This window comes from Ursus arctos, unplaced genomic scaffold, assembly GCF_023065955.2.
Source record: "Ursus arctos isolate Adak ecotype North America unplaced genomic scaffold, UrsArc2.0 scaffold_5, whole genome shotgun sequence".
In the NCBI taxonomy this organism is placed as follows: Eukaryota; Metazoa; Chordata; class Mammalia; order Carnivora; family Ursidae; genus Ursus; species Ursus arctos.
This window is the reverse complement of record NW_026623067.1, coordinates 90427236-90442391: the sequence shown is the minus strand read 5'-3', so window position 1 is coordinate 90442391 and position 15156 is coordinate 90427236. Positions and strand designations below refer to the sequence as shown.

The 15156-nt window shown below is 48.1% G+C and overlaps 1 protein-coding gene across 5 annotated transcripts in view; it reads left to right on the top strand.

Annotated features, from left to right (window-relative positions):
* Positions 1–15156, top strand: part of MCC (MCC regulator of WNT signaling pathway) — a 374574-nt gene that overhangs the window by 294428 nt on the left and 64990 nt on the right. For all 5 annotated transcript variants that reach the window (XM_044383954.3, XM_057307354.1, XM_026498446.4 and 2 more), the window contains 2 exons: positions 10136–10299; positions 12320–12526. In XM_044383954.3, the coding sequence (XP_044239889.1) occupies positions 10136–10299; positions 12320–12526 (371 nt within the window). The remainder of the gene's footprint in view (positions 1–10135; positions 10300–12319; positions 12527–15156) is intronic.

Here is a 15156-nt window from a genome sequence, read left to right as displayed (position 1 = left end):
ATTTTTCTGGAATCTCTCAGGGCTAAACTATTATCCCCTTTGGGATGAAAGGAAGCATATGATACCTAGTTTGCTGGTGGGGTCATTTAGATAGAGATTTCCTCCTTATGAGTAGTTTTTGGAGGGCAACCAAGGAAGAATTTACACATGAAACCTGCCTCTTTGGCACGGCTGTGACTATGAAATATGTTTAACATTAAAGCCAGATTTTCCTGGCTTCGTGGCCGACGAGGCTTAATGGCTTCAGGAAAAATGTTCCAAAGTGTTAAGCAGCCACTCCCAGTGAGGAGAAGGGGGGTCAGGCAGGGAAAGGCAGCCCTGCCCCCTCCAAAAAAACGATTTCTGCAGGGTTGGAGAGAAGTGGTTACAAAGGCAAAGGAGCCTGTCTGGAGAAAATTTGCATTTTGTTAGGAATGAGGGGACTAGATAGCCAGTTATTCTCCAGCAAAGAATGTTTAAAAGACAATCAGATTATTTGTAACCTGATTCTGGAACTTTGAGGAACCAGTCCATGGGTTGGAAAGGTTAGATGGGGCTGAAAACAGCACCTTGAGTAGCTGAAGGAGTAGGCTGAGCCCTTTGTTGCCCTTTTTTCCCCTTCTCTTTACTTTGATTGGGCAGCTTAATTTCTCCCAAGTGGCTCACAGAGGAGACTTCGACGTTCTGAAAGTTGACTCACACTAGAGGCCTCAGAGCTGGCTGTGTGCTTTCTCCTTGGGATCTGAGCCTGGTCAAACAAGACCTGTCTGCGAACGTCAGCAAGGCAGAGGGACCGAAGAGTCCATCTAAAATCATTCTGGAACTTTCCTTAGAGTAATCAAGCTTGAAGGCAGGAAAGGTCAGTGCCCCACTGCAGTTTATGTTACTTTGGAATTTTTCCCTCAAATTGTACTCAATAATTTTTCCAGCCCCTCAAAGACACTTGGGTTATAAGATGCGAATGCCAAGGCATTGATCCACCACATTTGTTCAAAATGAATCCCTGTAAGTGTTGAGATTCAGGAACTCAATTTTCTAAACAGACCATGTCCCTTCAGGTTAGATTGTGGTTTTTGGTTATTTGAAACTCATGACATGTTTTCCCTTAAAGCCAGCATTATAAAGAAGTGTTTGCTTCCAAGACCAGCCTGTGAAAGTCTGTTTTCATCTGTAATGGGACTAAAGTATGGGGCCTCACTAGTGTTACTACAACTCCAACCAACATCGTGACCATTGTTCTGGGGAAGGACTGTGTTGACCGGATTTGGATGTCAGAGGCACATCTGCCCCTTCTTCTGGAAGCTTTGGAAATTCTCCCATCCCTGCCTCAGTGAGAGCCCCGGGGTCTGGGACTGGTACCTACAGCCTACTCTGCGTTTGTCACTGTTTGCTCTTGAGGGTTTGAGACAAGGGCCTGTCTGAAAAGGGCCCTGGAGCTGTGGCTAGTGAGCTTGGGGGAGAGCCGTCAGCGGTGATGTTGTAGAGAAACAAACTGGAAAATGACAATAGCAAAAATGAAAACAAATTCAGGCTGCTAAGATTTGACTGAAATAGAAGTCCTGAAACTACAGCTTTGTTTTCTTTGGGGAAAAGAAACCCATCCCTCCTGGCGAAGTTAGGACCCGGCCAGGGTGGTGGCTGGTGGCTCCCACCCTGACTTGCTCCTGTGGCCTTCGGGGCGACTTGGGTGTGGCAGTGACACTTTTTCAGGAAAGCATTCTAGTTCCCGTGGCTGCCCTAAGAGACGGATCATCATTGGGGTCCCCACGTCACATCTAGACTCAGCGTACCCACGCTCTGTCAGGCCTTCTGACCCTGAATGGTAAGGTATTTATTTCCCTCTCAACTTTTTATTTTGAAAAACTTCAAACTTACATAAATGACAGAATGAACCCCAGGAAACCCTTTGCCTAGATTGACTAGTCGTTAACGCTATGCCACATTTGATTTTGCGCACACGCGGAAATATTTTTCCGGAGCTATTTGAAAGGAAGTTGCAGACCTCATGCTTCACCCTAAATATATCAGTACAAACCTCTTAAGAACGGGGAACGTCTCTTTTTAACCACAGCAGTTTCATCATACCCGAGGATTTTAGCCCAGATGGAAGTTATATATAGTCCTTATTCAAATTTCCCCCAAATGTACCATTCATGTCTTTTGTTGCTTTTGTTTAATCCAGGCTCCAGTCAAGGCTCGCACGTTATATTTAGTTACCATGTTTCTTTATGCTCCTTTCATCTAGAACAGGTCCCCCACCCTTCTTGTCCTTCATGACATTGACATTTCTGAAGAGGCCAGGTTTGTCGTGCCATAGGAAGTCCTCCGTCTGGACGGTCTGCTTGTTTCCTTAGTCTTAGATTTGAGGTTAGCATTTTTCGCAGGATATACAGGGGCGACAATGTGCCCTCATCACGGTGTCGCCACAGGAAGTTCATGATCGCAGCTTGTCCGCTAACGGCGATGTTGAGGAGCACCGTTCCTCCGCGTCCTCTTGCCTTCAGGAGACGCAGGCCCTGTGCGTGTTACGCAGGGTGCAACCTGCCTGGATGCTGCCTTCCTCCGTTCTCACAGACCCTTCCGTCCCCTCCTCCTACTTCCTCATTTTTGGCGTTGCTTTGTTCTGGTTTTGCCTCTTCCTCGCTGCCTGCTGCCGGGAGGGAACTGCTTATACAGGAAAGCCAGTGCCTTCCTGGTTTCAGCCCTGGAGCCACAACAGGGGCTGGACTATTAGGTCCCCAGGACGTCACCTCTGGCCTCTCGGCAGAACATCTAGGTTGCCGCTGAAAGAATCTGTAGCTCTTTCCTCTACTTGCCTTATAAGACGCGACGCGTGCCCATCGAACAGAGGTGGGGGGACGCGTGCTGGCCCTTGGAGGGCCGTGGGGGTCACGGTTATGCCCTGAGCCCCCGCACCGCCCAGAGAAGGCCTTTGGACTGTGCCCAGCAAGCCTCCCGCGGCTTCTGTTCCTCAGACCGGCTCAGGTGCTCGGTGCCCAGCAGCTCCAACTGGAGCGGGCACATCCACCTTGGGGATCCCCCCGACTGAAAGCTTTCTGCCTCTTTAGCAGGGTGTGGTCTGCCCCGAGACAGGTCTTAGATGTGATGATTCTTTACCAGTGAGCAGACGAACAAAAACCGGATACTTACAAAAGTTGATTTACAAAAGTCTTCCCTTTCTTTCACACGTTCAGCTCGGGTAGTCTTTACTGAGCGTGATCCCGTGCCCACGGTTGCGAGCATCTGGGAACACAGGACTAATAAACTGTCGTTGGTCCCCAGGGCTGGGCTTAGTAGGGTCGATGTGTCAGTTAATAAATAATTACAAGGAATGCAATGCCTCAAAGAAAGAAGTGAATACTAGACAATGGGTGGGTGGGGGACGGGCAAAATGTGTGAAGGGGGGTGGGATACAGGCTTCTGGTTGTGGGATGAGTTAGTCTCAGGGAGGAAAGGCACAGCAGAGGGAAAAGAGTCAGTGGTATTATAATAGCGCTGCGTGGTGACGGCAGCTACACTTGTGAGCAAAGTATAGTGTATAGACTTGGCCAATCACCTGTCGTACACCTGAAACTAATGTGACATTGTGTGTCAACTATAGTACAATTAAAAAAAATGTTAAGGAAGATATCTTTTAAAGACCGTGGGTAATCAGGGAAGACTTCCAGAAAAGGGTATTTCAAGGCGAAGCTTGAAAAAGAGCTCTTGGGAAGAGGAGAAGGAGAGGCTTCCAGGCGAGGCAGACACATGGCCATTAACTCTGGAGGGGAAGCCCCACGAGTGTGTACTCTGGAGGCTGGGACCGTGTTTTGGAGCAGATCCATTCTGGTACAGGTGCACAGCTCAGAATCAGGTGGACCAGGGGAGTGTTTCTAATGGCTAATGTTTTATTGGAGTTAGGGTTTTTATAGGGGTTCAAAAAACAAAGACCAGGCAGCCTCTGGCACCTGATTCAAAATGAATCAACGCTGTCATAGTTTCTTGTATGGACCTCGGGGGGTAGGCTGAGTTGATCCTGAGGGAGAGAGAAGAAAAGTATAGTATATGTGTTGAACCATGCAAGCATGCTGGTTAGGCTTAATTCTCATGGCCATGAATGCCCTCTGACCCTCTTTCTAGATTCTTCTAGTACGGGGGTCTTCCCTCAAACAGCAACATAAAAACCTAAGCCTCTGGGGTCTCATTAGAAAAATTAACCTGAACTGTCCTGTCTTCAGCTCCTCCCAGAAATCTAACTGGGAAAAGTCACAGAACTGAGAGCCGAGGCAGAGCTGCAGACAGATAGGGGCGAGGGGCGGCGAGGGGCGGCGAGGGAAGCAGAGGAGCGCCGTGGCCATGCCGAGTCCGAAGGGGCCCCATATTACCAGACCTGACTTGACAAGAAGAGCCATAAATTCTAATGACTTTCAAATGCTGACAATTAATTCAAAACTGTTTTAAAAAACAAAACCCAAAAAGGCCGTGCCAGATGTCCACTCCCGCCATCCAAACAACACGCGCCCTGGGCTGCAGGTGGCTGGTCTGGGTCCTCTGGTCAAAGGGAGATGCTCATTCCACTCATTCATCTGTGTCCTCTGTCTCAACTTTACAGCAAATCAGACAACTGGAGGGCACAGTGCCAAGACTGTGTGAACTTCTTCCCAGGGTTTCCTTCACGTTGTGCTTCAACGGCCCGCAGCTTCATTTTAATGGAAGGTTAGCATAGGAAGAAACCATCTGAGATCTGCCTCTCTTTGAGACGGGGTCTGAGGAGCCTGGCAGTCGCATGGCTTTACACCACATATACCCAAAATCTTCTAGCCTCTGTTGCGAAAACCACATGGTCTCTCTTGGGAAACCAGAATGCTTCCTGCTTTCTGACAGGAGAGGTTTCATTTTTGCTCTGGCTGCCAGGAAGCTCAGGATTAAGTGGAAGGGTAGCCCCGGCAGCTGTGTGAGCCTCCTTGGCCTTTCCCTGGGTCCAGTCACTGTGTTTCCCCCTTACGTGCGGGTGTTTGCTACAGGCTACTTCGCATTCTTCTTTGGAAGGATAACAATAACCTCCGTTAACAGAATGTGTACCCTATACGAAGGGCCTCCCCTTTGTCATCAGCGTGTGGGGCCAAGCTGTCACCTTTCTTAAATAAATACGGCACGGCACGGCCTGAGGTGCCGTAGTGGGTCAGCCTCCGTGTCACGCTCATGACAAGTGTGGAGTTCAGAGGCATAAGTCCATGCAGAGTTGTGCCACCCCCACAACCACCCATTTCCAGGACTTTCTCATCTTCCCAAACAGAAACCGTGTGTCTGCTAAGCAGCATTGCCACATCCCCCAACCCCTGGTAAGGCCTCCCCTAGATCCCTCATCTAAGGGAGTCCTGTCATGTTTGTCCTTTTGGAACTGGCTTATTTCTGGTACAATGTTCTCCAGGTTCATCCATGTGGTAGCACGTGTCCAAATTTCCTTCCTCTTGAAGGCAGATAACATTCCGTTGCGTATGTAGGCCACAGTCTAGTTTCTCCATTCATTGGGCAATGGGCGCTCGGGTTCCTTCCACCTTTGACTGTTGTGTTGTAAGGTTGCTACGAACGTGGGTGTACAGGTCTCTATTTGAGCCCTACTTCCAACTCTTTTTGAAATTGGGTTGAGAAATGGGATCGCTGGAGGAGAGGGTAGTTTTGTTTTTAATTTTTGAGGAACTGCCATAGTGTTTTTCACAGCGATTGCACCATTTTACATTCCCACCAGTTGGCCACAAGGATGCTAATTTTCTCTTCATATCCTTACCAACACATTATTTTCTGTTGTTGTTGTTGTAAATAGTAGCCATCCTAATGGGTGTGAGGCGATATCTCATTGTGGCTTTGATTTGTAAATGAGGCACCTTTTGAGCAGTCTCCAATACTTGGTGCCTGTCTCAGTTGGTCCTGCCCTCTGGTTCCTTAATCTCTCTTGCCTTTTGTGGAGACTCCCACTGCCTCAAGCTGTGGTGCTGAAGCTGTCGCCCGCGGCAGGGGCCCTATGACACGGAGCGGTGTAGGTCTGGAGAAGGGACTGAGAATTTACTCCAGCGCGGTACCTAGAGGAATATGGCACAGACTCTGAAAGCTAATTCGGCAGGGGCCCGATGACGCAGAGCGGTGTAGGTCCGGAGAAGGGACTGAGAATTTACTCCAACGCGGTATCTAGAGGAATATGGCACTGAGTCTGAAAGCTAATTCGGCAGGGGCCCGATGGCGCAGAGCGGTGTAGGTCCGGAGAAGGGACTGAGAATTTACTCCAACGCGGTACCTAGAGGAATATGGCACAGACTCTGAAAGCTAATTCGGCAGGGGCCCGATGACGCAGAGCGGTGTAGGTCCGGAGAAGGGACTGAGAATTTACTCCAACACGGTATCTAGAGGAATATGGCACAGACTCTGAAAGCTAATTCGGCAGGGGCCCGATGGCGCAGAGCGGTGTAGGTCCGGAGAAGGGACTGAGAATTTACTCCAACGCGGTACCTAGAGGAATATGGCACAGACTCTGAAAGCTAATTCGGCAGGGGCCCGATGACGCAGAGCGGTGTAGGTCCGGAGAAGGGACTGAGAATTTACTCCAACGCGGTATCTAGAGGAATATGGCACAGACTCTGAAAGCTAATTCGGCAGGGGCCCGATGACGCAGAGCGGTGTAGGTCTGGAGAAGGGACTGAGAATTTACTCCAACGCGGTACCTAGAGGAATATGGCACAGACTCTGAAAGCTAATTCCACCCTGTATGGAGCAGCACTGATGCTCGGGGTGAGTGGTGGTGAGTGATTGGTTCTGCGGGGCAGCACTCGGGGAACCCAGAACAGCTGCTCCTGCCGGCCTAGCCACCTTGTCCTCCTACACTGAAGAATGACAAAAAGACAGCCATGCGTCCCCCGACCACTAGTGGGACTTGTGTAAAACCACTGTGCAGAGCTCGGTGGATAGCAGGCAGAGCGTGTGGGGTTCACCATCCAACCTGTGCCTTAGACATTTGCCTTCCTAAGACCACAGAAAGCACTAATGGCCCTCTTTGGTTCAAAGGGAAGAAGCTCAGCTGTTTCCAGTCTGGACGTTAATTTACATACCCTCCTCACCTCCTGATTCTCCACCCTGTACTCGCCCTGTGTTCTCTGTGGTCACTTTCCCCGGGGGTGGACAGCTGAGAGAAGGGACTGTGACATTTCCTCGTGCATCTGTAAGCCTCTCAGGGTTGAGGAGAGTCTTTTACCCATTTTTGCACCCTGCTTCTAGGCCAGGACTCAGCAACTGTTTGGTTAAGCAATGAGAAAGAAGTACTGGCCAGATCTATACACCCTCCCCCTGTTCCTTGGAGCCCAACATCATCGGTATACAGCCTGGTTCCACCTCTCAGGTCCTGCCAGAAGAGCCTAGGGCAGACATGTCCAGTGTGATCACTGTATCAGGTGGAGCTGTGCTAGGGAAATCCAGATGGAATGGCTGGATAGAGGCATCTTTCTTCCTCATCCCACTCATAAGCACTTACTAATGCAAATAATTCAGGAGTGTATGTGAACTCCAGCTCCTGTACCAGGAACCCTGCACCTCGAGGCAAATGATCATTGGGAGAAACTTCTCTGATTATTACTTAGAATTAAGCGTGCGCCAGAGAGAGTTCCCGCGACATGCTCTGGACCTCCCTGTCTTGAGTTGGGCGGGCACCTGTACTCCTTCTCCAGAGGGCCTTCTGCAGTGGGGAGTGTCCTCCAGTTGTTAGCAGCTCAGGGCATGGTCTGTGATGAAGACAAAAAGCATAAGGTTGATGTGAAAGGTGCTGCTGCTGGCAGTCTGTGTTTCCGGTCTGTCTGTTTCTTCAGTAATCGATGTGAGCTTCATACTTGCCCTCTAAAAATACTTCTTGATCCCCTACACTCTTCTGTGTTGGAGATACAGTGGTGAGGAAGATCAAAGTTTCTTCTTCATGGAGCTCACATTTCACTAGAGAAGAGGTAATAAACAAGTCAGATCAGATAGTGGTAATTGCTACAAAGAAGATAGGATAATGGGGTAAGGACTGAGCAGGAAGAGCTGGAACCCCGTGCTTTTGCTTGGTGAGGAGGTGGCATCTGACTGAGACCTGAGTAAGTGGAGAGTTGGGTGGAAATCAGTCTTGACAGAGGAAACGGAAAGGAAAAGGAGGCCCTGGAGCCGACAGGCGATGGGCACGCTCCAGGGATGGAGAGAAGGTCAGGAGTCTGAACGGAGTGGAGCGAGTGAGGGGGAAGTGGGCAGTGAAGCAAGAACAGGGTCTGTGGTTCTCACCCTGGCTGCATGTGAGAATGATCTGAAGAACTTCAAAAATTTTCCCGGTGTTCAAGCCCCACCCCCTAGAGACTGTGATTTAATTGGTCTGGGGTGGGGCCTGGACATGGGTAATTTATAAAAGCTCCCCAGAAAATTCCACAGTGCAACCTGGGCTGAGAACATCATCAGTCTTGATCATGCAGAGTCTTACAGACTCTGGTGAGGAGTTTGGACTTGAGCTGAATGACAGTGGGAAGCCATTAGGTGGTTTGGGCAAGGGGAGTAACACTTGACTTAAGTCCTTGAGAGCTCACTTCGGCTGCAGTGTGGGGAGTGGAGGTGGGAGCTTGTTTGGGTGGTTCAGTGAAGAAATGATGGTAGCCTGAACTGTGATGGTATCGGTGGAGATGGTAAGAAGAGGTCCCTTTGGGGATAAGTTTTGAAGGTGGATTGGGTTTCAGATGTGAGGCAAAAGGAAATGAAGCTTGCCTCACAGATAACCTGAATATCACTGAGTGGATGGCGGTGCCATTCACAGATATGGGAAGGAACAGGTGTGAGGAAGGGGAATAATTGGGTCCATTGCTTGTTGTGAAAGCCTCAGGCTGTCTTCTCTCTAGATTCAGGTAACTTGGAGATCCAGGCAGTCAAATAAGGTTGATTAAAGATTCTGATATATTCTGTTACTATAGTACTGAGTTTCTTGACGTCTTCCAAAGGTAAGCACCAAAAGCAATGGACTGTTTTAGTGCATGGAAGCTGTGATGAGAAGGGAGGAGGAACTAGGAAGAGAAATTGAAGACGTTGAGCTTGGTTCATGTAGGAGTCAGACGGGATGTAGGGGAGGAATGCACTTTGAGAGGTTGCTTAACACCTGTCTTGCTATACTCCAAAATAGCAAGTTATTTGTGTTTGACTTTAAGGGGATTTTTCTTCCCCAGCAGAATTATCTTCTAAAATATTTGTAGTTCGTACGAAGATTATAACTAATTTTTCTTCCCAGACCAGGCTCTAGAGGTCCAGCAATTAAAAGTAACCCAGAATTTTCACCTGGGTGGCTCAGTTAGTTAAGCATCTGACTCTTGATTTTGGCTCAAGTCATGATCTCAGGGATGCGAGATCCAGCCCCGAGTCATGGGGTCTGCTTAGGATTCTCTCTCTCCCTCTGCCCCTCTACCCCTCTGTTCTCTCTCTGTCTTCTTCTTCTTCTTTTTTTTTTTTTTTGGAAAAGTAAGCCAGATTTTTAAGTCAGAATCAAATTATTAGAGTGACTTACAAGACCTTTACATGGAGAACAATATGAACTTCATTAGAAGAGTTCACTTTTCCCCTGATGGAAAAGTGGATTAAATTGCAATGGTAGAGCCTGTCGATTGGTCATGTCAGAAAAAAGTCCTGATTATAAGCTCACTGAAGGCAAGGACTGTCTTTTACAGTTTTTGTTTTTGTTTTTTGATGCCTAGTGTCTCTGCTCACTCTGGGCCTTTTTGTTTTGTTAAGTTCTGAGATCTTTGCTGAAACTCTCTCTGGAGTCTATACTTGTCTGAATGGCTAAGGAGGAAGGTTGCCCAGAAGGCTTCTGAAGTCCCAACAGCCTCCTCTGGGACCCTTCTTTGTTTTTACCAAAGAACTTGAGACATAGTTGCCTTCCAGTGAGAGACTAGAGCATTTAGCGTGGCATGGCTGTCTAGAAAGTGACCATGGTCTGAAACTCCTTAGTAAAGGCTTTACCTTGCCTCTAAGTCTCAGAGACTCCTGAGGCCCCATAGCATTCAAGTCTAGAATATCAAGCTCCATTGCCATTCCATTTTACCCGACTAGGCTCCTCATGATGAGTGAAATGGAGAGCATTCATTGTCCACCTGCCTGCTTAACTCACCGTGCCCACCTTCCCTCCCAGATAATTGCAGTGACCTGAACTCAGAGCTGCAGAGGGTGCTGACGGGGCTGGAGAATGTCGTCTGCTGCAGGAAGAAGAGCAGCTGCAGCCTCTCCGTGGCCGAAGTGGACAGGCACATCGAGCAGCTCACCACAGCCAGTGAGCACTGTGACTTGGCCATCAAGGTATACGCTCCCCACCTTCTGTCCGGCTCTTTGACAGCATATGAGGGAAATGGTCAGATCTCTTTCTTTTGATGCGTGGTTTTCTCAAATACAGGTTAGGAATGAGTGTTTCAAGAAAACCATACTGTACTTTGGACCTCCAGGGAGAGGTAGGAGCCCTATAAATTTTTATCGGGCTGAATCATGTGGGAGGGAAAAAAAAGTCATTATGTCAGCAGTCAAGATCATTAGCTGTTCAGCAAAAATGACGATTTCCTTGAAAACTCAGACTGCTAGTTTTGAACCATATCATTTTAGTGTGGCCCCGTCATGTAGCACTCGCGAGCTGTAGGGTTAAATTGGAAGTTTGATTTAAGCTTTAAGGCCTCTAGTATATTAATTCAGAAGTTACCCATTCATGGTGCTATAACGAGAGGGAAGTTCAGGGCCTGCATGAGTCATCTGTCTGAGCACACTGGACAGGCCTCAGCCACACCTTCCACAGCCGTCCGTCCTGGTGGCTGGGGAGCGCGAGGGAGGAATGTGCTACGTCTGCACAGACTCCTCGTGAGTGATGGGAACACCAAGGCCTGTTGATACTGGGCCTCTGGTATCTGCATGTGACTTCACCTCCGCTCAGTAAACTAGGCATAGCCATTCAAACTGAAAAGTCCGGGAGGAGCCTATGTAAAGGGAAAATGTGACACATCAGTTGAAAAACCTCTTCGACACTAGGCCCAAGTTTCTATCCACAGGAATCCTGGATTTCACAAAAGAGCTGTGGTATCTCGAGGTAACCATGATTCATATTTATAACACAGCTGGTTTTCCATCTTATTCACCTCAGTTATAAATACATAGTTGATGTGGTTTGGGGAGGCAACTGCTGGTATTTCTTTCGTTGGAGTCTCCCAGGCCCTGTATTTGATTGTAATGTCACCTTGGGTGCTAGCCCTGGCCTCAGCATTGAGAGGGCAGGAGGGGGTCGGGGGTTTCTGCCAGCCAGTGAGGGACGGAGTGGGCCTTGAGCAGGGCTGAGGTGCAGAAGAGCCTCAGATTTGAGGGGAAGAATGAAGCCCCACGTGTGGAAAGTGGCGGCAAGACTTGGGTAACTTCTTCATCACAGAACCAGTGTGGGCATCCAAGGGTGTAATCCCCTCACGTTCTTGCATTTTTGAGACCACCTGTTTCTCCTCGCATCTGCCTTCTGCCCTACGTGGCACTCCTCCCTCTTTTTTCCATATCAGTAGGTTTACGCCTCCTATGCCAAAGGGCAGTGGATGGGAATGAATAGTTTCTGAAACCAAGCAGAATTACTTCTTCCTTTTTTTTTCTTCTAATTTTATGCATGTCTCTTCTCCATTAATACTACATTTTAAATGAATTTGTAAAAATCTCTCCAAGTACTATTAAGATTCTATTCTTTTTAGCTCATAGCCGTCTTATTAATTAATGAAATCCCTGCTGTCTTAGAAGGATCCACAATGAGCTTCGTCTTTTCTGTGTCACTGAGGTTTATTTTTGTCTTTCACATCTTGGGACTGAACCTCATTCACACCCTCTGAATTCTGATGTGACACCAAAAGCTGGAAGTGGTGACGTGACTTCTGCTGTCTCGGAGTTGCAACACGGGAGGCCTGTAATTTGGGCAACTTCAAGTCAGCTTTTGTATGCTGTTTGCAACTTCACGCTTGGACTGTGAAGCCCGCTAACAGGCTTGCTGTCTGGTTATATGCAACTCCGGACCGTGGACGGAGGACTGAAGCATTTGTGTGGACGTGGCCGTTAGAGCCACAGATAGACAAACATCCCTTGAAGGGACTGTGTCGTTCTGACTCTGGGGACTGTTGGGCGATGCAGACTGCGACCCAGGCGAGTGACCGAGCCTTCTCTGAAAATTGGGAGAGGGTGATTTGGGGGTAGTCATGGTTACTGTTGGCAGTGAAAGGTGGTAGAACCCACTCCTCTGTCCACACTCGCTCCCATCCTTTCCTCCCCTCTCTCGCAGGGAACCCACTGGGCTTGTCTTTGTGTTTTCCAGACAGTCGAGGAGATTGAGGGGGTACTTGGCCGGGACCTGTATCCCAACCTGGCTGAAGAACGGTCTCGTTGGGAGAAGGAGCTGGCCGGGCTGAGGGAAGAGAATGAGAGCCTGACCGCCATGTTGTGCAGCAAAGAGGAGGAGCTGAACAGGACCAAGGCCACCATGAACGCCATCCGGGAGGAGCGGGACCGGCTCCGGAGGCGGGTGAGCGTGCCAAGTCCGATGTGGCCCGGCCTTTCCCCCGGGCTGTGGGGCTGGAAGGCAAACAAACATATAGAGCCAAGGGCAGCCCCAAGAATTTTGTGGCATTCGTAATCTTGGGACTCTCCATGCTTTCTGATCAGGAAGTCGTTCTCTAAAGGGGGTAGTTTGAAAGTGCTGAGATGTGCAGGTAAGATTTTAAAAAACACTATTCTCTGGAATCTAAGTGGATGGCAAAATTATATCAGCACAGTGATCCTCAAACCATTCTCCAGGGTGTGCACATCTCTCCCAAGCTCAATTAAAATGTTCTTCCTTTAAGATAGACTAATAATATTTTATAATTTGCAGAAATATATAGAATTTTCCCCTCTGCAGTTTCTTCTGTAAAATTTTCTTTGAATTTATGATACCTGCTGTCACTTACCTGCAATGAGTCTGATGTGAACTGTCCTCTCCTCTAGTGCATTTATTAAGGTTATGGTGTGTGTGTGTCACTCCTGGCATTCACCCCAATGTACCAGATGTTCTAAGGCCTGCAGCAGCTTTGAGAACAACTTGCTTAGGAGATACATCCATTGCTAAAGGGGCTGATGTTTCAGCAGAGTCCTGTTTGGCAGAATCGTTAAAGCACTCAGTTTTCTCAAGATGGAGTTGTTTGTTTTTTTTTCCCTCAGGAACCCACAGTACTTCTTTGTTTGGCTGTGAATTTGATCTGTGATCAGTCTGGAGTAGAGCAGTGAATTCTTCCATCAGAAACGTTCCCTCTGAACTTCACTTTAAATTACTGGGCCTGCTTTACTCTCTTTCTCAATCTTGGCAATATCAGCAGCTTGCTTTCTAGTTGCGCTCTGACTGGCGATTCTGTACGCAGATGAAGTCGGCTTAGAGGGCGAAGTACCTCTGGTAGATCCCGCATCCTTCGCCACCGCTCTCGCTCCCTTACTTTTAAGGAACACCTTGGAAGTACCTTGTGTTCCTTCAGGTTCGCATGTGTACGTCAGTCTGTCCTAAATGCACACACAAGTTGTCGTGGTCGCCATTATGTAGGAATGTGGAAGACATGACTGCTTTTGAACTCGTCCTCCTTTGTGGCTAATGCCATAATGAAACGGCCAGCATTCCTACCTCTCCTAGCTGAGCATGATTTTATCTGCACTCACGTGCCTAAGCTTCTTTTCGGTCCCCAGCTGTACGGGATGCCTTTCTCCACACTGCCGTCAGCAGGTGTAAATCACCCCAGTCAGCAAAGACTTGATCTGGGCAAGCTGATGAAATGTACTTAGTGCTGAGGCCCACGCCACCTGGAATTTCCTGGGCTACACTCCCCGATTGTTAGGACTAATGCCCTGATTAGGCGTGCTTGCTCTTAGCGGGCACATTCTGACGGTGCATGTTTTGTGAAGGAAACGTTGATCTTAGGTGTCGTTGCATATTCTGGTTTAGAATAAACATTCTCCTCTAAACTTGAGTTACCAATGTACAACACAGGCCTGGACTGTGACAAGCAGAGGGTGAAGAGCCAGTCCCTCCTTCTGTGCAAGACGTTCTCCAGCTCTGGAGGTCAGTGTTAGGAACAGTGTAATGTCGTGGTACCGTTACGATGTACCTGGGGTCACAGCCTGACCTACAGGTCACTGTGAACCTTGAGCAAGTTACTCACCTCTCCGTACCTCAGGTGACTCTGCCAGGAAGTGGGAATAAGCATAGTGTCCCAGGCAGGAACATCAGTTAATACTCAAAAAGCACTGAGACAGCCTTTATTCTGATCACACGTATTACCTCTTACGCTTTGTAGTTAATATTGTTGTATGCAGTCTGTATTTCCATTACGTCCGCATCATGAAATGTTGAGGAACTTGTGTCTCTTCCTCAAGTGGAAATGTCCTCAGGCATGTGTAGACCTACCCATGATTTATTTCTCTGTATCTCAGTCTAACTGTGGGTCCCGTAGAATTTGCTGGCCGCCTTCGAATGCCAGTTTACTAGGCTTTCAATGTTGGATCACTTCCACCCACCACCACCCAACAGACTTCACTTCCCTGAGGAGGACTCTGTCTTCTGTGGTTCATTTTCTTCTGTTCTTCACGATGTGGGCCTCTTTGGACTGACTGAGGTACAGTCTCATTTCCATCTCTGTGATGCCACATGACGCATGGCTTGTTTGCCTTTGCTGTCTTTAGAGCAGGTCTGAATTCACAGTTCACCAGACTCGCCTGAAAAGCAACCGGGGCCACGTTTTATTTATTTATTTCCCATTGCCCACATTCATTGTATAGAATTTGAACTGACCAGATCGATAGGATTGGTGCTTGCCCCCCTCCGCCTGTAATTAAACAAAGTGCTCTCAGTCGGTTTTCTAAGCCTTGCTCAAGATTTAATTAAATTAGATCTTTAATGTCAGTTAACAGATTGGGCTACTTTCCAGAGCAGTAACTAAGGAACAACAGGCAGACAATTTTTATCATTGGTCCCAGCTTGTTATTAAATGAGATAATCATTTATTTCTGCATGCTCTGTAATAGAGCCACTCACTTCCTCACACTTAAAGAAGTGGGCTTCATTTAGGCAAGGTAGGGTTAATTACCCTAGAAAGGAAGCACTCGGCTCTTCGTTCATTCATTTATTCATTT